The 22,776-nt window shown below is 41.7% G+C and overlaps 3 protein-coding genes across 11 annotated transcripts; 2 read left to right on the top strand and 1 right to left on the bottom strand.

Annotated features, from left to right (window-relative positions):
* Positions 1-54: 54 nt before the first annotated feature.
* On the top strand, positions 55-6,980 carry gpsm1a (G protein signaling modulator 1a). Of its 6 annotated transcripts, none has more exons than XM_067521230.1 (4): positions 55-152; positions 3,289-3,672; positions 3,814-4,011; positions 5,552-6,980. In XM_067521230.1, exons 2-4 carry the CDS (start codon positions 3,307-3,309, stop codon positions 5,639-5,641), a joined length of 654 nt encoding a protein of 217 aa, XP_067377331.1. In that variant the 5' UTR covers positions 55-152; positions 3,289-3,306; the 3' UTR covers positions 5,642-6,980. The 6 variants fall into 6 exon arrangements, with proteins under 6 accessions (XP_067377331.1, XP_067377326.1, XP_067377332.1 ...); XM_067521225.1 differs by having other exon boundaries at positions 5,548-6,980; XM_067521231.1 differs by having other exon boundaries at positions 64-152; positions 3,412-3,672; positions 5,548-6,980.
* Positions 6,981-7,288: 308 nt separating this feature from the next.
* Positions 7,289-17,806, top strand: LOC137136403 (transcription termination factor 1-like). Of its 3 annotated transcripts, none has more exons than XM_067521726.1 (11): positions 7,289-7,392; positions 9,936-10,512; positions 12,594-12,718; positions 12,804-12,989; positions 13,497-13,575; positions 13,769-13,893; positions 14,136-14,331; positions 14,417-14,509; positions 14,694-14,759; positions 15,584-15,669; positions 17,006-17,806. In XM_067521726.1, exons 2-11 carry the CDS (start codon positions 9,995-9,997, stop codon positions 17,221-17,223), a joined length of 1,692 nt encoding a protein of 563 aa, XP_067377827.1. In that variant the 5' UTR covers positions 7,289-7,392; positions 9,936-9,994; the 3' UTR covers positions 17,224-17,806. The 3 variants fall into 3 exon arrangements, with proteins under 3 accessions (XP_067377827.1, XP_067377829.1, XP_067377828.1); XM_067521727.1 differs by lacking the exon at positions 7,289-7,392 and adding an exon at positions 9,417-9,824; XM_067521728.1 differs by lacking the exon at positions 15,584-15,669 and having other exon boundaries at positions 17,006-17,222.
* Positions 17,807-17,808: 2 nt separating this feature from the next.
* Positions 17,809-20,371, bottom strand: endog (endonuclease G). 2 transcript variants are annotated; one of them, XR_010915585.1, is made up of 7 exons: positions 20,171-20,371; positions 19,599-19,792; positions 19,223-19,364; positions 19,039-19,148; positions 18,874-18,955; positions 18,374-18,672; positions 17,809-18,282 (listed from the first exon to the last, which is right to left on the bottom strand). XR_010915585.1 is itself a non-coding variant. In XM_067521729.1 (6 exons), the coding sequence occupies exons 1-6, from the start codon at positions 20,351-20,353 to the stop codon at positions 18,475-18,477; spliced, it is 909 nt and encodes a 302-aa protein (XP_067377830.1). In that variant the 5' UTR covers positions 20,354-20,371; the 3' UTR covers positions 17,809-18,474. The 2 variants fall into 2 exon arrangements, 1 of the variants encoding a protein (XP_067377830.1); XM_067521729.1 differs by having other exon boundaries at positions 17,809-18,672.
* Positions 20,372-22,776: the final 2,405 nt, after the last annotated feature.

Genomic DNA, 22,776 nt, shown 5'->3' with positions numbered 1-22,776 from the left:
AAGCCCGGGGTGGCGGGGGGGGGGGGGGGTCCTCTTTGTCTTTCGTTGTGTGTGTGGGTGGGTGCTGAGGGTCAGACAGATGAGTTCAGTTGAGGCAGAGAAGAAGTAGAGAAACAGAAAGAGGAGGAAGGAGCTAGAGAAACTGGGGTGAAGTGAGTGAAACTTTGATCAAACTGCTCCTGTTTTTGTCCAGGTTTAAGAGTTTCAGTTCTTATCTGATTTGTCTTGTTAACTATTAACTCTGAGGCTGTAGATTGTGTAGTTTCTTCTGCTGACCACTGGACTGCGCTATAGTCGTAATTCACAGAGAGAACCTAAGTGAAGCTGGTCATTAATGCAGTCGTGTGTTTCTGTGTCTTTGTGTTCTAAATGTGATCAGACTATGAGCTGTTTTTGTTGACCTACTTTCCTTGTAAAGAAAGAATTCAGACCAAATCAACCGCATGTACAGACACTTCCACAAATATTGGGACAAAAATGCTAATTTATTAGTTTTAGTTTTACCCTAAAGACATTTGGCTTTGAGATAAAAATATTTTTTAATGATGTTTTAACCCCAGTATGTTAAATCAAGTAGAACACAGCACCTTTTCTATCAGATTAGACACGTATAAAGTGAGAAAGGTTTTACCAGGACCAGTTTTAAAATTAACAAAAGTGAATTAACTTTGCATTTGGTTGTAAATCCCTTGTTTGCAGTAACTTCATCAAACCTGTGACTCAATAAAACCAAATTGTAAGTTTTGTATTTTGAAGCTTTAACACCAGTCTCCAAGTGTTGTTGCTTTTGTGTGTGTGTGTGTGGGTCTGTGTGTGTGTGTGTGGGGAGGGGTCTCCTACAGTCTCCTCTTCTGCAGGTGAAATACAGGTTCAGTTGGGTGAAGGTCTGGTGATGGTTTTGTCAAGTCAAGTCAAGTCAAGTGGCTTTTATTGTCATTTCTACTATACACAGTGGTACACAGTACACAGTAGAAACGAGATAACGTTCCTCCAAGAACCAAGGTGCTACAAACAACACAAGCTATAATAAAGTGCATCAAGTGCAACCAAGTGCAAACAGTGCAGACGAAAAAAACAGTACAGACGGACAGTGTAGACAGACAACACAAGTAACACAGGACAGGACACAAGACCCAAGACAGTGCCGACCAGTAAACCTACTGTATACTATTTTACAGTACAGTACAGTACAGTTAAGTATGCTAGGGGTGTTAAAAAAAGAGCAGCATGTAAACGGTATAGTGCATTTAAATGTCCAGCATGTAAAAAAAGTGCAATTGCATTGGAATGTGCAAAAAAAAAAAAGAAAGAAAAAAAAAACAAAAAAAAAACAACAGCAGGTAAACAGTGTAGTGCAGTAAATGTAGAATGATAAAAGTAAATAATAATAAATAAGTGGTGGTGGAATGAGATGAGTAGTGAGTGATGAGATGAGAATGTGCTGAGTTCGGTTTGCAGTGTGTTTAAGTTCTATTTCAGTTCTGTGTGTTGAGGAGCCTGATGGCTTGTGGGAAAAAACTGTTGCATAGTCTGGATGTGGTGGCCCGAATGCTTCGGAACCTCTTTCCTGATGGCAGGAGTGTGAAGAGTGTGTGTGATGGGTGTGTGGGGTCGTCCACAATGCTGTTGGCTTTGCGGATGCAGCGTGTGGTGTAAATGTGCATGATAGAGGGCAGAGAGACTCCGATGATCTTCTCAGCTGTCCTCACTATCCTCTGTAGGGTCTTGCGATCCGCGACGGTGCAGTTCCCAAACCAGGCAGTGATGCAGCTGCTCAGGATGCTCTCAATGGTCCCTCTGTAGAACATGGTCAGGATGTGTGATCATTGTCTTGCTGCATGATGAAGTTGTTTAACATTGGTTTAGATGCAATTCTCTGTCAATTTGCAGACAACATGTTGCGGTCCACCTCTGAATTCATTCTGCTCCTTCCATCGTGATATCAATCCTCCATAAAGATCAATTTAATTCAATTTAATTTTACTTATATAGCGCCAATTCAAAACAAAGTCATCTCAAGGCACTTACCAGAACAAAGTCAAGACTATAAAGATGTATGAGGAAATCCAACAATCCCTCCGTGAGCAAGCCCTGGGCCACAGTGGAGAGTAAAAACTCCCTTACATGGGAGAACATGGGACAAACCTTTAGCAGAACCAGGCATCATGGTGGTTCGGCCATCTGCCTTGATCCGTTGGGGTGAGTGGAAAGTGGAGAGAGAAAAGAAAAGAGCAAATAAAAATCAACAGCAAGACATCGGGCAGGTTGGAAAACACACAACTCCAAAGCCGGGAATACCTGCAGAAAAGACAGAGAGAGACAGAGGGAGACAGAGGGAGACAGAGGGAGACAGACAACTACGGGAGAAAGAAGACACAAAGTTGATGTCACACAGGGGTTACAAATAAATGTGTAGTGAGTGGAGAGGAGAGAGGGAATGTGGAGTGGAGGAAAGGAACTCAGTGCATCGGGGGTGGGTCCCCCAGCAGTCTATAGCAAGTCTATAGCAGCTTGACTATAACTAACTATAGGCTTTATCAAAGAGGAAGTGAAGTGGAGAGGGTGTCTGCTTCCTGAATCTGAGCTGGGAGCTAGTTCCCCAGGAGAGGAGCTGATCGGTGAGCCTGTTTTAGAAGCAGCCATGCAGCCCAAGCTTTGCTTCACAGATGTGATTGGATAGTTTGGATCATCGGGAGAACTGCTTATAAAGTTTTCTCTAAATGGTGGACTGTGATGCGAGAATGTCCTGCTCTGTGGAGTTGGTTGGGTTTGAGATTTTTCTTTACAACTCTCAACATAAGCTGTTGTTTCCTTTGCTGCTCTGTTCTGTGGTTCTGTTTCAGGACATTTACAGTTTGTTCTATTGTCTATGACCAACGTTTGTACAATGTTGTTTTCCTAAGATTCAAAATGGTGGCTTTTCTCACATGTCCATCTTTCTAGTTTTCAAATACAATTTTCACGGGTAAAACCCAAGGCTAAAACAAGGATGAGTCATTTGGAGGTATATATTGTTTGAACAATCTACACCACCACAGGGTGATCTATCATTTCTGTTATTTAATCTATAAAGGTTTACATAAATCTATCAAAAGCTGAAATTCTTAACCTACATATCCATCTTTTGATCTTACTGTCCCAGTAATTTTGGAGGGAATTGTATGTTGGGCTCCTGGCTTTGGCTGTTTCACCCCTGTTGATGCTGACACTACATTACTGTGACCTGTGATGAGAGTGGACAAGTTCAGTACATGTGTTGACTGTTAGCTGGTTTCACTTCCTGTGCAGCTGTAGCCCCTCCCTCTGATGGCATCACCAACCTCAGACCACCCCATGCCCCCAATCTCCATCATGGCTGACAAAAAGCACACAAGTCTGCCCTCATCTTCTCTGTCTTCACCTTCTCACCAGAATGGGTCGGTGGGGGGCACAGGACCTAAACAGTCTCCAACCCCTCACCAAAATGGGGGTCTAAAGTTAGAACAAGGACACGACAGTCCCCATAACTCCAGTCCTGTTCCCCCAACTCACTCTGCACCAAGCAGCAGGACCTTAGCCCCCCTAAGATATCTCAGAAGTCCAGAGGGCAGCTCCAGAACCCCTAGACCACAGGATCAGAGTCTAAGCTCTGCAATGAGTTTCAGGACCAGAATTTCAGAGAGCAGAAGCAGGGTAAGTTTCACCTGATGTCCCTTCTCAAATTCTTCCAGAGTCAGAAGGATAAACTGAGTAAACTGAATCAGGATCTGATTTTATTCTTTGTGGCATTCAGATGTTATAGACTCAGGGCCCTGATCCTTGTTGTTTTTGCAGTGCAAGAGCAGCCAGCAGGAAGAGTCGGATTTCTTGATAGACCTGATCCTGGAGTCTCAGGGTCAGAGACTGAATGACCAGAGAGCCAGCCTCAGTTTGCTGCCTGACACAGGACCACCTGCCCTGTGTGGCACCTGCAGCCCCAACCAGCCCCCAATGCCCACTCTGGATTTTTACTACATGCTGATAAAGTACCAGGTTGTGTCACATTAAGATTCTGACCTTTTAAAACTTTACCTACTGTTAGACAGGAAAATATTTTATCAGTTTTAATCAGTGAATAAAAAGTAAACAATTGACAAAATATTTTTTTCTTGGTCATGAATTTACAGCATGCTTAGGAAATTATCTGTAGTTTATCCTTGGAACCCTCATATTCCAGATTATGTGAGTGAGTCAGTCTCCTGCTGTGTGTTAGATTTGTGAAATCACAACCGTGGGCAATGTCCAGACCTGATTCCTGGGCCCTGTTCTGAGTTCATATGTGAATGAGACTTCAGTAAACTAACGTTAGCGCTTGTTGGGATAAAATGGTTTATGAACTAAAGTCATTTACAATGTACTGAGATTATTAAAACAGCATAGACGATCCTGAAAAGATGGCTTTACATGAGATAATGTTAACACTCAGTCAGAAGGAAGAAGTTAGTCAGATGGATAAACTCTTTATGTTGGACAAAGAATATCTCTGTGGTCATTTCATCAATCTTTAACTTTGTTCTCTCCAACTGAACACAGGAGAAAGAGAATGTCTAACAAGGAAAGTGTAAATCACAAAGATGGACCCAGCTGTTGCCACAGAATACTCCATTTTTTAAACTGGTCTCTGGACTGGCACCATGTGTGGTGGAATGTGTCCAATATTATGAGCTAACCTCAAAAGCCAGCAGCCATTTATCTATTTCTTCGTGCTTTAACACCCACAGCTCATCATCTGTCCCGTGTACATTTATCTCTTTTAGCTCTAACCAACAGTCCAGTCTGATGAGACTGTCTGCTTTCTCCTTTTCCCACTCTTGCTTTCTCAGTCATTGCCTTCTTAGTGAAATTTCATTTAACTGTGTCTGTGCATGTACATCAAAAGATCAGCAGCTTTCGGCTTATCCCTTCATGGATCGTCACAGTGGAACTCATTCTGCACATTGATTTGGCATGAGTTTTTAGCTCGGATGCCCTTCCTGCAGCAACCCTCCCATTTTTTTATCTGGTCTCTGGACTGGTGACTTGTGTGGTGGGATTTGAACCCGTGGCCTTCTGCATCCTAACCCAATGCTACCAGGCCCTAGCTGTGGATGTACATATAGCTACATTATAGAGCTTTGCGGTGCCATAAAGCATTACGCAGTTCTGGCAAGCAGTCTCTGGCACAGGACTCCAAAGTTCCAGACTGCAGTATGTGAGAATCCAGACCTGCTGTTGAATTGTTACAAGTCAGTGTACCACGAATTGTGTTGGGGCTTTAGCTGCTAACTTAGCTCAGCTTAGCATAAGCCTTAGTAACTGCTCTCCTGACCTTGTCCCTGCTGCAGCTCTATACAAACCAAACCAATATGGTGAGCCCCTGATGTTGATGTTATTGGAGTTTCACCTTCACATCCTGGGCTAAGCTAACACAAACTGGACTGATGACTGGACCCAGGCTGAAATTTATTCATGTTAATGAGTCAATAAAGGCTCATCTGGTCTCACCGCCTGTCTCTTTGTCTGTCTGTCTGTCTGTGTCTCTGTCTGCAGTCAGACAGGATGGAGGACCAGAGGAGCTGCCTTCCTGATATGGATGATGTGGTTGGATCAGTTACTGAGGGCCAGGAGACCTTCTTCAGTTTGATTCAGAGAGTCCAGTCCAGGAGGATGGATGAGCAGAGAGCCTCGCTGCTGATGGTTGAGGATGATGATAAAGCACGTGCAGCTTTGTCCTGGCCCCCCAACCCTCACTGAAAAAGTCCAAAGCCCCAAGGGGAGAGTGACTGGTCCAGCTCCAGGATTCAGACTTAAACCAGAATGTAGACTGTGCGTGATCTCGTTCTGTTTATTTACAGATCCACAGGTTTTCAATCAGAGAACGATTTAGATGGGTTTAGTGAGTTTTATGTTGCACCTGATTAATGATCAGAGTCATGTGAGGAGGAAAAAACAAGGAGTCTCTATGGACCAGTATGACCTGCAGATGCTACTGGTCCATAGAGTTTTCCGGTTGGATATGACTCTGATGCATGTTGAACATGATGCTAAGAAAACTTTGAATCGATAAATGTCCAACAGTTCATCAATACATCTGAAAGTGACAGGAATGTGTTTCCTGCATCAGTGTCATTACTCTGAAACCAACTCCAGCAGCTGTGGTTGAACTTTCAGAGAATATAGTCCAAGATAAAAAAGTCCACCTTAAAGAAAACTCTCTATAAAATGCTGCAATTTCTGTGTAAAAAGACAAAAGTGTCTGGTTTTACTGTCATCGCTGATTTGTGATGTGTTGAAACTGTGAACAAAGTTTCTGTTAAAGTGTGTTAAAATTGTGCTTCATGGAAGTGAATATACACAAGCTCTGTTCAGAGATGTTCACACTTGTTTCAGTTGGTTGTAACACTATGGGCATAAACTAACAGAACTTGATATGGACAGGAAATTAACATTAGTAACATTAGGTACAGTTCTCAGTAACATTCAATTGTTGCTTGACATATCTTGAAAAAAATGTCCAAAGTTACTGGAGATCACCTCTGGATTGTTTGGGCGGGGATGGCTTGTCTGTAATTGGACCCCCATTTGTTCCTACATCACAGTTGAGAAACTGTGTTAACTGTGAATTCTGCAGCTCAAATGCTCAAGGCATCTGGACTCAGAGGCTCAAACAGGACCTGGACTGGTCCAGTTTCAGTATTTAGAACACAGAGTTAAATGTTTTTCTAAATCAACTGGAACTCTCTTCCAGCAGAACACAATCTGGTCCAAATTCTAGACCCCAACATTTTAGTAAAACTGGATGAGTTACTGAAAATTGTAAATATAGAGTTTCTAACCAACTTACCACTCAGTGTATTTTAATATGTTACTGATTTTTAACTGTTTATCTTCTTCTCATTTTACTGATAAAAGTTTTTCTAGAAGAACAAAACTTTTGTTGAATTCAAAATGTTAAATAAAAGTTTTTTTTAATGCTAAATGAACCAACTCATCTTGTCCTTCACTGTGCAGCTCAGCCTGAAAGTTTCAGTGTATTTTACATTTTATGAGCCAATCAAACTTTATAATGTATCTGACGTTTGATTCAGAAGCTCATTTCCTAAACCTCAGAAGTTATTGCAAAAAAAGTATTTATGAGAATATCTATATATCTAAATGCCGTACGATACAGTAAAAACACCAATATTTGTGATTAGTTGCACAACAGCTTCTGCTCTAAAGACTATAATCTGCAGACTTTATCAGTGTCAGTTTGTAAACTTCTGCCTTAGTTCTGCCTAAGTGAGAGCGTTATCCACAGCCTCTTTGAGCCCGCGCATGCGCGGCCTCCGATCAGGAAGTAAACAATCAACGCGCCGTTACCCTCGTGCGGCAACAACGGGACAACGCAAAACGGTGAGTGCATAAAAACTGGATTGAACCCGGTTCCACGAGTCGAGCTGAGACTCGGGCTCTGGTGGTCTTTGCCTCCTAATCGGGTTGTGGTACGAATTCGCTATCAGTTAGTACTTCAGCTGCAGATCTCTTAAGGTTTCCGATCATATTCTTGTCCAGGTATTTACAGGACTCTGAGGCTTCTGGAGAGTTGGTTCCGACCAGATTTCAATCTTAAGAACAAGAACCGGTCTATGTAAAGTACCACAACCGGTTTTTAGAGCGTTGGTTCGATTGTCAAAGTCCTACAGCGGGTTCTGTTTTCTAGATCCCTCGTGAATCGAACCATGTCCCTTAACCCGAATTCCAGTCTGTGTAGTCTAGTTTCGTTCAACACCGATGTTTTTAATGAAGCTTGCCTCTACAGATCCACCGGGGTTTCAAATGGTGAACGAGGTCCGAATGCGTCGGTAGTTGCTCGTAGTTAGCATGATAGGTGCGGCTGTTTTTAAGGTAGTTGATCAGGGACCACAGGATCAGTGGTTCGACTCCAGGTCCTACCTGGCTATGTGCAGAAGAGTCTTTGGCTGAACCTTAAGTTGCTGCTTTTGGGTCAGTTGAGCACCTTAAGCAGCTTCTCATTAATAAACATATACTGGGTCCTAATGAGCTCAACATTTGGTTATGGTTGTGTACCTGAAATGTCAGCAACAGTTAGCCAACAAGTTAAGCCTTTAAGAATCTGTAGTGGCAATAAAAACAGTTCCATCTGCTGCTGTGCAGGTTGAGATGGGGAATGTTATGTATAAGAAGATTTATGCTGCCATCCTGGGTCAACCTACAGGGACACAGCAGCTCCCACCCTGCAAAAGGTATATTGGAGGAATGTGGGAAAACGACAAAACAAATTTTAGTAGTTTTTGATGGATTAGCAATTATCTAAGGGGACCTGGTGGAGCAGTGGTAAAGCACTGGGTTGGATTGCAGAAGGCTGTGGGTTCAAATCCCACCCCACCATGTGTGGCCCTAGTCAACCACTTATGAGCAACCACCTACCCATTCAGAAGTCACCATTCAACAGAGTCACTAGTGAACTGACTTAATGTGGAAGATCACATTAGTATTAGCAGCTAATTTTCCTCACCAGTGCTGTGTTTTCATCACCTCCCCCAGTTATCTGGGGTCTTAAGACCAAACCCACCTCTGTTAGCAGCTGTTACAAGAAGTTTGAGGTTAGATGTGGCAATTATGTCACAGCTGAGTTGGCCATGTTCCGCAATAAAGCATGTGAAGCTGTGTTGAATTTCTCTTTGTGCGTGCCATCTTGTGACGAGCCTGTGCCTTTACTTTGGTGATTTGTCTGTGTTCTAACTCTGTGGGGATTCACCACAGTTGGGCAGTAGAGGATTGCGGCTATTCCTTTGCCCCAGTTCCATCAAATATAAACCATTGGAACAACTTTATATCAGTGGTGGATCCAGAGTACATCACAGGGATAATGAGACACAATATGACCACTACACAAAAAGTGCATTGTTTTCTCCACAATCCAAACTTTCAGGATGCCCCAGTAACTCACTAAAGAGCCTGCAATTAATCCAAAATGCTGCATCAAGAGTGCTGACTGGAATTAGCAAGAGAGATCATATTTCACCTTCACTAGCTTCTCTCCATTGGCTTCCCATAAAATCTAGAAGAGAATTTAAAACCCTGCTTTTTAAATATAAAGCTCTGAAAGGTCAGGCTCCATCATATATAGAAGACCTCATAGCACCATATCATCCCAGTAGACACTTCGATCTCAGAATGCAGATTGTCTCCCTCTCTCTGTCCCTTTCTGCAGGTGTCCCTGGGCTTTGAAGCTGTGTGTTTTCCAGTGTGCAGCTACTGGTTCTACCAGCCTGCCCGATGTTTTGTTGTTGCTTTTGTTGCTTTTTTCTCTTCACTTTCCACTGACCCCAACCGGTCAAGGCAGATGGCCTGGTTCTGCTGGAGGTTTCTTCCGTTAAAGGGAGTTTTTCCTCTCCACTGTTGCCTAGGGCTTGCTCAAAGGGGAATTGTTGGGTTCTCTCTATACATCTTTATAGTCTTGACTTTATTCTGTAAAGTGCCTTGAGATTACTTTCTTGTGAATTGGTGCTATATAAATAAAGTTGAATTGAATTAAATCACTGAGACACTAGTTACACTTAAATTTGTAGATAACGATGTATTATCTTTTCCTGTCAAATTTATCATAAGCACACTTTATTATGTCATAATTTATCCTCACACTCGTTATTCATTTGTTTATTGCATTCCATAGCTGGTAGTTTTATTAGAGAAGATGTCCCGCTCTCTTTTGAGAGTCCACTCTTTTTGTTCAGCCAAACCCATGGTTGGTGGATGACTGCTCTACCTCCTGAGCAGATGTCAGAGCTTCTGTGGTTGAGGATCCATAAGAAAACATGAATGTATGAATGATTTTCTTTAGAATGAATAAGCACAGCAGTGTCTCTGACTGAGGTTGTTTGAGTTTGTATCAGGCTGTACTACTTATGTTAAATCTGTTTATTATCTTTCAGCTTTAACAGCATCATCCCTTCCACCTACTGTGTTACTCCTCAGTCAGCTCCTCCTCAACATGAACCCCTCTGCAGAACCCTTCTCCCCTCAGCAGAAGAAGAGGAGAAGGTCGGAGACTCTGGAAGAATCACCTGTACCTGTTGACATTGACACACCAGAGAGAGGTGAGAAGAACAAGAAGAAGAAAAAGAAGAAGAGGAGGCAGGAGGAAGCAGGTCCTCTACCTGAAGTTAGGGAGACAAACAGACATAAAGATAAGAGGGAGGACGATGTGGATGCCATAGAAACCACTGAGACCGAAAAGAAGAAGAAGAAACAGAGAAACCTGAGTGAAGAGGGCATTGTAGTGGAAAACACAAACAACAACATTCAAACACACCAAAATAAAGAAGGAGAGAAGAAGAAGAAAAAGAAGAAGAAAAAGAAAAATGATGGCAGTGCATTGGAGGTTAATGAAGGACAGCATGTGGAGAAGAAGAGGAAGAGAGAAGGCAGCGAGAAGGAAAAAGAGAAGATGATGATGACAGGAAGAGGGAGGATGAGACAAAAGAAAAGAGTGGACACAGAAACAGATGAGTGAGTTCTTTTTCTTTGGTTTAATATAAAAAGATTTATATGTAAAAGTAGGGCTGTGAACCGATGTCCCAATCACTTCAGCAGGAAGACATGAGTAAGACTTAAAACTGACAATTAGGGAATAAATGTCAGTTTTTCTCTGACTATCTCAGCAGTCATCAGGCAAGAGGCAGGGTAAACCCTGTACAGGTCGCCATTCTATCGCAGGGAGGCAGACACAGACTGACAACCCTTAACACTCTTATTCACACCTACGGGCAAATTTAGACTACCAGCTAACCTAACATGCATGTGTTTGGACTGTGGGAGGACACCGGATTATCCGGAAGAAACCCATGCAAGGACACGGAGAAGATGCAAACTCCACACAGAAAGGCAGAAAAGACATTTTCCCCTTCATATTTCCATATTGTATTCAAACCTGTCAGTATCTTGTCCCATCTCTCGTCCACTAAAAGTTGTGCAGGTGGGCAGCGTAGGTGAAAAGGTTCCTATCTGCTACTGCTAATGTTAGTGTGTTGTGATTGTAAGCAGTAATGTTAGCATGTGTTACAGGTGTCCCAGTGTTTTTACAGTCTATGGCTTTGACATGGACTCCTCAGAAACTGAGACCGTCCAGTTGAACCATGTCCCTTAACCCGAATTCCAGTCTGTGTAGTCTAGTTTCGTTCAACACCGATGTTTTTAATGAAGCTTGCCTCTACAGATCCACCGGGGTTTCAAATGGTGAACGAGGTCCGAATGCGTTGGTGGTTGCTCGTAGTTAGCATGATAGGTGCGGCTGTTTTTAAGGTAGTTGATCAGGGACCACAGGATCAGTGGTTCGACTCCAGGTCCTACCTGGCTATGTGCAGAAGAGTCTTTGGCTGAACCCTAAGGCTCTAATGACATATCAGGATCTTGAAAGATTGTCCCATTTGATTAGGACATATTCTAAGCACTACACCTTATAACACTGATTTGTGTGGAAATGTAAAAATGAAGGGAGCACATGAAAACAAGCTGTAGGTTATACACTATAAATTGTTTTTTGGTGTAGGTCAAAGCCACAGTGTTTCACTAAAAAATATTTTGATTTAAAAGTTTTCATCAGTGACTTTTTATGCTTGTCTTGCATGTTGAGGCATGTCTCCCACTTGTTATCATGGTTCCGAGTCTTGTTCCTGTCTTTCACAAAATTAGTGGCAAAGTCTGGTTGATGTAGAGAAACAAGGATGACATCTTTAACAGTGGAGGTTTCTAATGCTGGTTCATTTGCCTGAAATATGTAGGGATATGGAATCTTTTGGTTGGTTTACTGTTGCATACACCTCCTACTTTTTGTGAATGACAATTGTTCTGTGTCACCTTCACTCTGCTCAATGTGTTTTGAATGCTGCTGTTTCTGCACTGTGTGGAACAAAGCTGCCTCCTACTGCCCAAAAGAGATGCAATGACAAACAATGTTTTTTTCCTCCTCACACAATATATACTGTTGTATCACACAGTCTCTGTTATGTGTGTCTTGTAGTAGCCTGGGTGAGAGGTCTGAATAAAATTAACTTGTTTAGCCTTCTGCAAATGGCTGTCAAAGACACCATGGCTTTTACCAGATTAGAATCCTAATTACACCAGAGAAGACAGAACTCCAGGACTTTTCAGGACAGGACAATTCCACATCAGCAGCTGAATCGTCCTAAACTAGTTTTCTAATCTGATAACCTTTTTTTTATATCCAGTTTGAACCTATTCTCCAAAGACCTCTTTAATATATACACTACTCACAAAAAGCTGATCAACAAATAGACCACTAAATGTTTTGGTTCAATGACAGTTTGTATTTAAATAGTCCTCTTCATCATGCTGTTCACATTTTGATTTCATGAGACCAAGACAACACCTAACAATCAACAAGTTATTCAGATATTGAAATTTTTTGATGTGGTATACCCACCACTGTTAGTTTTTGACTCAATAAGTAGTTTGAGATGAATAAATTGAATGCATCTACTTAAATGCCCTACTTTCGTCACTATTATTACTGAAGCATTATTGTAATGTAACACAATGTTGTAATAACATTGTGTTAATGTTGTTGTCAGGCTGGACCAGACACTGGTGGAGGAGCTGCAGGAGTTTGTTCCAGACATCAAAAAGAAATCAGTCGATCAGATAAACAAACTGCTTAAGTATGACTTGCAACGCTTCAGAGACTTCAAACAGCAAGGTACTGTCACTGCAGACAGCAGGGTGCTGCTACTGCTGACTGTTAAAACAATAAAGTTCTAATGTTTCAAATGCTGTTCTTCCAGGTGTGTCTCTGCGAAGGGGGCGGTGCTCTCAAGAGGAGAATGAGCAAATTAGAAAGAACGTTTCAGACTTTCTGGCTCTTACAGGCATCAGCTCTGCCATTCAGCTGCTGTTTCCTCAGCGGTACAAAGAGCACGAGGCAGAGATCCGGAAGCTGAGGGTTCAGCATCACTTCATGGAGAGGATTGGTATGTAAACACATCATTTACATTACTACCATTATCACCATCATTGTCAGTGTTCCATAAGGATCAGGGCTGTTTCTCTGGACAGTCCTGCAGGATCAGGACTTTGATTACATGTTCTCTGTTGACCATCGGTCACTGTGCTCAGGTAGGTTGCCACAGTGTACTGTATGTTTCCATATGTTTCCATTCTAAAGTGAAATCTTGGTCATTTTTAAATATCATTGGTTTGCTCAATGACATCCAATTTTACTTAAACCCTGTGGAAGTCCATTGTTCGTTGGACTTGACAGAATTAAATCATCTGCCCAGAGGAAGAATTTTATCTGTGAGTTGTGAACGGTGGGACAGGTTGCTGGGCACTGTTTTAAGATAGTGATAATTTCATTTACATAGATGTTAAACAGAGCCGGTGATAAAGAGCAGTCCTTCCCAGACGCACATGTTCGAGTACATGGATTTTATAAGTCATATTCTAATCAAGTCTCTTTCCATGTGTCTGTCCCTCAGCTGAAGGGATCCCTCGTACATGTCAGAAAATCATCACTAGAGCCAAGAAAATTTTTGATGAAAGGAACCACATGGGAAGGTCAGAGGTCAAGTCAAATAATGTCTCTGTTATTACAAAAGAATCCTTCTTTATCTCTACATTTTTCCTTCTTAACGTTCTGTATCTTTCAAAACCATGTGTGTTTACACATGATACTGTGTACCTTCATGTTCTGCCCCTACAAGTCTGTAACTCTACACTCTATCAGTGAGATGTGGGTGTCTTCCTTCAGGTTCTCGGAGGATGAAGTACACTCTCTGATGAAGCTTCAAAACCTCCACGGTAACGACTGGAGAACTATTGCTGAGAAGACTGGTCGCAGTATCTACGCCTTACAGAAACGTTTCTCCAGCCTTGGTAAACACACCACTCACCACTTTCCTTACCTGTGATTTGCTGTTTTCAGCACTTCTTGATTAATATAGAGTCAGGGGAGTTACAGCTCATTAAAGTTTTTAAACAAAGAAAACTGAATGTTGTCATGTATCAGTAGTTCTGAGAGTCACTGGTCACAGGCCTGGATCCAATGGCCTGACTTTACCTGTAAATTCATTCTGTTCTCAGAGGATCACAGATCACTATGTTTACATCTCTTCCAGCTGCAGGGCATGGGTCTTGGACGGCAGATGAGGAGTCCAAGTTGAAGCAGGCTTTAAAGGCTCATCTGGAGGTCCTTGCACAACAGAGTTGTACAGGTCCGGAGCTTAGTAGACACCAACTGTGTAACAACCTGCCCTGGAAGGAGATCAGTCTTCAGGTCAAGACCAGATCTTGGACCCAGTGCCGCCTGAAGTGGTCAGTACGTCAGCTTCCTCTGTAACTAGGATCATTCCGATCCTTGTTCATGATGAGTTGGTTATCGAGCTTCTTTGTGTTTTAGGTTCAGCATCCTGAAGCACAAACTGTCATCATGTGGCAGCACCTTTAACAGAGGATCTGAAGGAATGAAAGCAAAAATCCTCCTCATCAACACGTAAGACATCTCACGGCCAAACCAGGTCACACACTAGAACCTAAACCTAGCTATTGGTTTGTATGAATGTTTATATTCTGCCTGTTTCAGGAATTGTGTGTCTACAGTGTCCACTGAGTTTTGGCTGTGTAGTGTCTAAGCAGGAAACACTGAAACTGATGTTGATGATGTGTGTGTGTTTTAGGTTGTACAACATGCGTGTGGATGATGCAGCCGACATCGACTGGGACGAGGTTGCTCAGACCATAGGGTGAGGTTGAAAATCAACAGTTGTGAAACGTGTTTAAGAGAATGAACTGAAAATACCACAGTCACTCTGAAAACCCAGTTTGGCAGCTTCTTTAGTACTTCTGTATTAATGTGGTGCAGCAGCACAAGTATAAGGTTCTAGGGCTGCACGATATATTAAATTTTAGCATCAATATTGCAATGTGCACATGCACAATATTCACATTGCACAGTGTACAAAAATGATGTGAGGCAAATTAATGAGATTACATGTCATTATTTAGTAAATACAAAGGATAGCGTTGACCAAAAACAATTGCTTCTTTTGAGCTTTCCCTCATCCTACTTCCTTGGTGAGACATTAAAGGACCATGCAGAGCTTAGGTCAGTTATGTTTCCCCAATCCTACAGTCAGTTCTTTCCTAATAAAGCTAGTCAATTCTTCTAGTGAAATTTTCTGTATTTTTCTATATTGCCATATATATTGCAAAAAGTAAAATCTTTCACTCAGCTGCTCCTTCTTATCTGCAGCCTTTTGTCTTGCGCTACTGAAAAAAATGGATTAGAAACCCGGTTAAACATAAAAAAACATCAGAGAAATGGATATTCCAGGAGAAATGTATCTCCGAAAATCAGTTTTCTCTAATCCCTGACACAGGTTTTAAAAAATAGCTCTCTAGTTTACATTACAGATAAGAAATCATCTTTACTGACAAAGCTGACTGTAACCATGTAGACGCAATGATGATGTCGTACTGTTGTACTAACAGTAGCACTGTGTGTGTGTGTGTGTGTGTGTGTGTGTGTGTGTGTGTGTGTGCGTGCGTGTGTGCGCATGTTTTGCAGTAAAGTGACTCCAGTGTGTGTACAAAAAAGTTTCCACAGACTTAAAGTTTCCAGAGTTCCCAACTGGACCAGTTTATCCTATGGAGGTCAGTACTACAAAACTGTATTGGGGTGTAACAGTCAGGCATTATTTCTGAACTCTCTCCTATCAGAGACTAAGAGCTGAGTCATGTTTTTTCTTTATTGATTTAATTTTTTTCATTTGCAAAATTGGTAATTAGTAAATATTAAACAATAGTTACAGAAAATAACACAATGCTGTAAGAAAACAATCATCAAGCATATTCATGTGCAGTGCCGAAGTTTGTGCATTTAGCAAATAATAAGGATAAAGCAGTAGTGGGCTGAGGCGTACAATAGCTGATAGAAGTACTGCATTGAAGCTTGTATGTTAAGAACAGAGACAACAACAATGCTTGAGCACTTCGGGAGAAGGGAGACAGAAAAAAATACATATAAAGTAAGTGATGATGGGCTTATCAAGACATTATTTTAATTTCTTTGTCATTTAGCCTGTTGTAGCTTTAGGATTCCCCCTGTCTCTCCCTCTCTCACTGTAGTAGTTTTCCTCGTGTCCTCAACTGAGAGAAAAAACTATGGAAATATGAACACTCAAAATCAAATCAGAGTAATTAGTAAGTTCTCATTAGTCTGCATCATCTCAAAATTTAAGACCATTCATGATTTAACAAAAGTTTTTAGGATTGTGGGTTTCAGAACAAGAGAGCGATACTGTAAGGGACTGTAAGTCAGGACAGAGAGACTGTTTGTATTTCAGAGTGCTACAATGTTGGAATCTTTACTAAGGTGAAGTAATGATGAATCCCCTTCACTCATGAATCATACATTATTAAATGCCTAATTTTACAAATGATAACCATATAGAATAAGCATGTGCCATAAACTGTAGTCGTGTTACCTTAGTCAGTGATAAAATGTGTAGATATTCTCAGCGTGCAGTGAACAGGTTACTGAAAGGAAGAGAGTCGCAGTAAGACTTAACTAACTCAGCTTGGACCTAAGAGATCGAGGAGAGATATGCATCTTCTGCGCTGCCTACACATTGATCAAAAGCATTTTTTAATATGTTATTATTAGAATTTATAATGGGCTGATATTTAGACAAGAATATGTTATATACCATGAATATTTAGAAAATCCAGGTCTTCTATATAAGATCAGACATTCAGTGCCTCCATAAGCTGGAATTGAACAATCCTTCTTTAACTGTACTTTACAATAACTTGATTTTGACATCAAATCAGGTTTCTTAAAATAAATCGCCAAGTATTCCACTATCTGGGGTCCTTTTACTCTATATTACTCTATACTCTATATGACTGCTAATACAATACTAAATATTACTAACCTGGTTTTGAGTCTTTGTGTCTGTAACATGTCCTTTGTCCTGGTCTTCTTCAGAGATTGTGGACTTCCTGCAGCAAAGTGTGGTTCCTGTCCTGAAGGAGAAACTGAGGAAGTTCACTGAGGAGCAGACACAGCAAGAGCAGCAGGGGGAGGAGAAAGAGGACAGGTACCTTCTATCCAACATCTTTACCTGCGAAGACGAGGAGGACAAGTACCTAGAGGTGGACAACAGTCAGCTGACCTCCAGCCAATCCAAACACAGATGGATGTAGAGATACAGTTAAAATAAACAGTAAAAACCTGTAAACTGAACTTCAGGCCACGCCCACATTCATCTGTCACTTCCTATCACCTGTCATACTGAAATATGAGGAACCAAAATTATTTTGAAAATTCAGCTGGACAGGAAGTAACAGTAAACAGCTTTTACATTGAATGTAATTATGTTTTATGACTTCTGTTATGTTTAAAACTGATCATTGATTTAAATCAGTATCAGTTCAATATTAATGATCAAACATTGACAGATTCCTGTCAACTACAGAAAGGACTTCAGGTAGAAAACAACAGGACTGATGGACTTAAAAGTATACTTTCATAGAGTTTCATGCTGTTTTAACCATTTGTTACTGGAGGTACGATAACAGAAAATTGTAATATAGACGTTTGTTTTAGCTTGAAACTTACCTGGTGTTGATGTCATTAAACTCAGGTTTACACTGGTCTGAGGTAACGTGACTAAAACAAACTTTGTATTAAAGGAACAAATTGCAATGTTATAAGATGTCGAAAGAATTAATTAAATGTATTACAACAGCTCAGCAAAAAAAATAAAAAATAAGACTTCACACTGAACACAGCTTTTTTCCATTATCCTTTATTAGAATTTCTGTTATAAATCTATAAAACATCAGTAGTTATCAGCAGGTCTTATCCCAGTGTCAACGTGGTTCTTTGTTCTTTGACAGAACCATTCACTAATATCCAACATGTTAAGAGTTTAATCAGAAGAGAAACAAATAACCAGCAGGCTTTAATTTTGATATGTCAAAATGTAAATACCAGGAACCAAGAACACATTTACATGTGACTTGCCTCATGACACTAGCTATTAGAATGTTTGTATTAATTGTTTTATTAATAAACCAGTTTTAAAGTCCCTGGGCAAGACACTGAACCCCCACAACCCATCCCCAGGCGGGAAGCGAAGGTCCCAAGCCCGGTAGAAATTGGGGGGGGATGCATCAGGAAGGCCATCCGGCTTAAAAACTGTGCCAAATCAACATGTGGACAAATGATCCGCTGTGCTGACCCTGAACTCACAGGATAAGCTGAAAGAACAAGGAAAAAAATTATTAAAGCAGTTTCTCTTTTGCTTTTGTCATTTTAAAACATTCCACTGGTCGCCCAGAACAAACTGACACATCGTGGTGCTTCAGAGTACAGCTCCCCATTAGCCTAGTCCTTTTGTTAGCAAGGAATTCTGGGTAATGTAGTCCCTGGAGGATTGAGGGGAGTGTAGTTCATTTCTCGGTGATGGCCTTCAGGCTGCTCGTTCTCTTCATGATGTTCGGAACAAAGAGGAGTCCTGAGGCTCGCTCAATTATTTCTATGGGAACCAGAAAACGCTCCAGAGGAACCTTCTCATCTACTGGTTCATTTGGTAAAACATAAGACCGAAGCTCCACACCCATGCCGTCCACCTGCTCTAAGATCAGAACCTGGGGAAAAGCAGCACAGGTGAGCCCATCAGCAGAGAGACAGGAAAGAGAGAAGCAAATCCTGCCTCCTCTGTCATTAACCATAAAAAAAAAAAGCAAAGTTAAAAACAGAATAAAAGTAGCTTCTAAAATGCATGCATCTATTACTAAAACTTGTTAATCACTGTTATAATATTCAACATAATTATCTGGTTAGTTTACCTTAAAGAAGTGTGTCGGCACGGCAATATGGTTTTGTCCAATAACCTGATATCGAACGTAGAGTTTTCCATCATCCTCCTGCCTGAAACACACAAACGCACAATTGCTGGTGTCATCTTATAGCCCCAGTCACACCACTACAACCAGAAAAGAAATGGAGACTACCTGGGCAGGTAGAGTGGACCAGTGCAGACGTAGACATTAAGGTAACGTTTTGTCAGAGAGCGACACATTTTCTCCAGGTTATTCCAGGTGTTCTGGTTCAGGTTAGGGTTCTACAGGAAGACGCACACTCACGGTTAGGTACAATTTTACCTGTCTATGTCTGTCTGTGTGTGAAAATGTTTACCTGCGGAGCGACGTTGCTCAGGTAGAAAGTGTCATCCATGGCTTTCTGACTCCACTTATGATTGGCTGCAGCAGCCAGGTGACCTCTGTCGAATCCACTCCCCCTGTAATCATCATTCGTTGATCTATGGAAGGGATGTATACTGGAGCAGAGTATAGATATTGCATATTAAAAGTTAATAGTTTTATGTGTAACACACTGATCAGCTGTTAACACTTGACAGGTAACATCTGAAACATGATGGTTATTGTTTTATAATCTCCTTTTATTATCCTGTCTTGTTTTGTGTCTAACCTGAATGTCTAATTTTTCTTCTCGTATATTACCTGCTCTGTGTGTCTTACCTGTTCTCCTTTGTCTGACCTGTGTGTCTTACCTGTCATCCTCTCTGAATTCGCAGTACTTCCTGTTAGATGTGCCATTCAGGGAGACATGGTTTAGCTTCTCTAATACCCAGGATGCTGTGCGTGTGCGCGGGTCATAGGAAGTAACGTAGGACTCTCTGGTCTTGATGTTGGACAATGAGGGAAAGCCATACTTCATCACTGCCCCTGACCCACCTGGAATCACCTGGAGGACAAAGCTCAGGTGAGTCAGAGTTCAATTGCATGGCATAAAGGTGAGTCAGCTTCCGACTGATCAAATTTGGTTTCTGCATTAACAAACTAGTTTATTCTAGAGTTGATACATTTTAGTAGGAGGCTACAATCTGGCATGCTTACATTCATGTGATTCGTTCTTGTAATGTTCATTAACATGCACTGTCCTTTTTTAAATAAATAAAGTCAATAATTAAATGAATTAAACTAAACTAGTTCAGTAGCTCCATGTGAGTACTACAGTAGCTACACATCTACTGTAGACGTAAAACACTAAAATAAAATGACTTTTTTTATCTAATAAAAACGGCAGCAAACACATTGACCATGAACATGCGTGCGCTCTGACCGTCAGCTCAGAAGCCTGGACTTTCGATACCGGGACCACCGGGACTCTGCTCAGCAGACCGGCTCCCTCATTGTCCTGCTCGCCACCTCCGAGTCTCCCCACGCGGCACACCGAAGCTCCGAACCCCGCTCCTAACAACAACTTTACTCCGGTCCGGATCCACCGCGTCATGGTGCCGGTCATCAGCTGCTCCTGGCGTGCTCTGATGACGCAATGTGACTTCATATCCGGTTAACGTAAAGTAGTTTTACAATAATTATATGAATACACACTACAGACAGTGAAAGTTTTTTGCTTTTTATTTATGATAAAACAAACTATTTTAATGTTTCTGAAATATTAATATTTATTTTAGTCATATGATGAAATGCACAAGCCAAGAGCTTTGCAAATATTGTGCACACTCTTTAGATTCTCTGTAATTCCACCTTAAATGTCACACATGCACAGTTCATCTTCCAAAATACATCGAAGCGCTATATTGGAGCTATGTTTGTAAAAAAATTCAAAGGTCACCACTTATCATGTTTTAGTTTTTTCAATTATGACAGTAAAATATGTCATTGACTTTTTTACTGGTATATTGATCAGTTGAACTAAAATCTATCCTAAATCCTTTTTTCTCCACACAAAGACACTAGAAGTTTACTGTGGGACTCAAATGTGCTCTCAGCACTTCAGCACCCTCTGTTTCTGTCTGTTCAGTTTGTCTGTGGTTGTCAGCTTCACTGCTAAGAGAGAACAGATATGTATATTCACGTGTACACACAGTGTATTCAGAAAGTTTTCAGACCCTCTTTACTTATTCATTTTTTATGTTGCAGTCTGATCTACAATTTCATATTTGTTTTCTCATTAACCTACACTCAGTAACCCATGTTGAGGCAAAGAAATTCAGCAAAAGAAAAACACAGCGGAGCAAATTACTCGAGTGGGCCAATCAGAACAAAGGATTGAGTCAATGCAAAAAAACCTTACAGCGCATACATACAGGTGAATACACAATGTACAACCTCCTGAGGAAGCACTGGTCTAAAGACAGTGCAGACACAAGATCTGTGTGAGGTGTAAAAGGACAAGCACCAAACTAGGACAGAAGGGTCAAGTAAGTGCTGTCATTTTTCTTGAGTCTACTGATTTAGTCCATTTTTAATAGAGTTAAGAACTGTAGGTAGAAAGTTTTGCTCTTATGGTGAAGTCGGTATTTGGTCTATTATTGGTGGTAGTTTCAGCTTAGTAATCACAGAGCGTTCACAAGTTCAAGTTAGGTTGGTTTCAACGAGGGGGCGGTTTCGGCTGTAGCCAATTAAGACTCCTTGTGTAAAGCCCGACGGTGTAAAGACGAGCGAGTCTAAATGCTCGAGTCAAGACCAGCGGTGTAAAGACGAGTGAGTCTACCTGCGCAAGTCCACCGAGCGAGGACACTAGGTAGTTTATTTCTAACTTCTTTTACTTCTATTTCTCTACTTTGCTTCACATTATCATTTTTACTCCAGAAAGCCTTTTTCTTTGTTATACCATGTGTTTTCAGCATATCCCTGTTCTCCTTCGCAGACGCAGGCCATGGCATCCTACTAGGGGACAACATGTTTCTCACCTGCGCACTTTTACCCAGACCACTTTGTCACCAGCTTCTTTTTCTCTTGCCCTGTTGAACTGCCAGTCTGCAGTGAACAAGGCCGACTTCATTCCAGCTTTCGCTACACAGTCAACTGTTCATCTGCTTGCACTTACAGAAACCTGGATCATGCCACAGAACACGGCCACCCCAGCTGCACTCTCCGCCAATTTTTCATTCTCTCACACTCCTCGCTCATCAGGTTGGGGGGGGGGGGGTGGGACTGGTCTTTGCATTAATGATACCTGGACGTTTTCCTTGACAGCACCACTCAGCAATCTGTCATCTCTGGAATATCGTGCCGTTAGGATCGCAGCACCGATTGCAGGAAGATGGCCCTCCTCTCATCATCATGGGAGACCTGAAGATCCACCTGGACAAACCACAGGCAGACCTGAGTCTGGTCTCCACTCCCACAAAGCTGGCAACAACCTCGACCTCATCCTCACCCGGAACTGCACCACAGACAACATCTTGGTCACTCCTCTGCATGTATCAGATCATTTCTTCATTCATCTCATAGTCTTTATCCCTAGACTTTCGCAATCTCACACCACACTTGTAACATTCCGGCATAACCTCAGGTCTCTCAACCTGGATCGATTCTCCTTGCTGGTCTCCGCAACTATGCTCCCAAGACAGGACCTCTCCATCCTCGATGCAGATGCAGCCACAGAGAGCCTCTGCAATACACTTTCATCGTGTCTGGATTGTCTCTGTCCCATGTCTTCGAGACCCGCTCGTCCCTCACCTTTTAATCCGTGGCTCACTGACTGGATCCGTGAACAACGCACCACGCTCAGGAGTGCTGAGAGGAAGTGGCGCAAATCCAAGACTGCATCTGCCCTTGCTGAGTATCAGGATCTGCCAGGGCAAAGATTGATTACTACCAGGAGAAGCTTAGTAACACCTCGGACACCAGAAAGCTGTTCTCCACTTTCAAATCACTCATCTACCCACCTTCATCTCCGCCATCTACCTCTCTCAC

The sequence above is a fragment of the Channa argus genome, chromosome 11 (assembly GCF_033026475.1).
Source record: "Channa argus isolate prfri chromosome 11, Channa argus male v1.0, whole genome shotgun sequence".
NCBI lineage: Eukaryota > Metazoa > Chordata > Actinopteri > Anabantiformes > Channidae > Channa > Channa argus.
This window is presented reverse-complemented; position numbering and strand designations above follow the sequence as displayed.

Coding starts and splice junctions, on each gene's coding strand:
- gpsm1a (XM_067521225.1), top strand. CDS start 3,307: ATGGCATCACCAACCTCAGACCACCCCATGCCCCCAATCTCCATCATG. Junction 3,673..3,813: donor TTTCAGAGAGCAGAAGCAGG/GTAAGTTTCACC, acceptor TTGTTTTTGCAG/TGCAAGAGCAGCCAGCAGGA. Junction 4,012..5,547: donor ACATGCTGATAAAGTACCAG/GTTGTGTCACAT, acceptor CTCTGTCTGCAG/TCAGACAGGATGGAGGACCA.
- LOC137136403 (XM_067521726.1), top strand. CDS start 9,995: ATGAACCCCTCTGCAGAACCCTTCTCCCCTCAGCAGAAGAAGAGGAGA. Junction 12,990..13,496: donor TCACTTCATGGAGAGGATTG/GTATGTAAACAC, acceptor TCTGTCCCTCAG/CTGAAGGGATCCCTCGTACA. Junction 14,510..14,693: donor AAAATCCTCCTCATCAACAC/GTAAGACATCTC, acceptor TGTGTGTTTTAG/GTTGTACAACATGCGTGTGG.
- endog (XM_067521729.1), bottom strand. CDS start 20,353: ATGACCGGCACCATGACGCGGTGGATCCGGACCGGAGTAAAGTTGTTG. Junction 19,149..19,222: donor TGAGCAACGTCGCTCCGCAG/GTAAACATTTTC, acceptor GTCTTCCTGTAG/AACCCTAACCTGAACCAGAA. Junction 18,956..19,038: donor GGTCCACTCTACCTGCCCAG/GTAGTCTCCATT, acceptor TGTGTGTTTCAG/GCAGGAGGATGATGGAAAAC.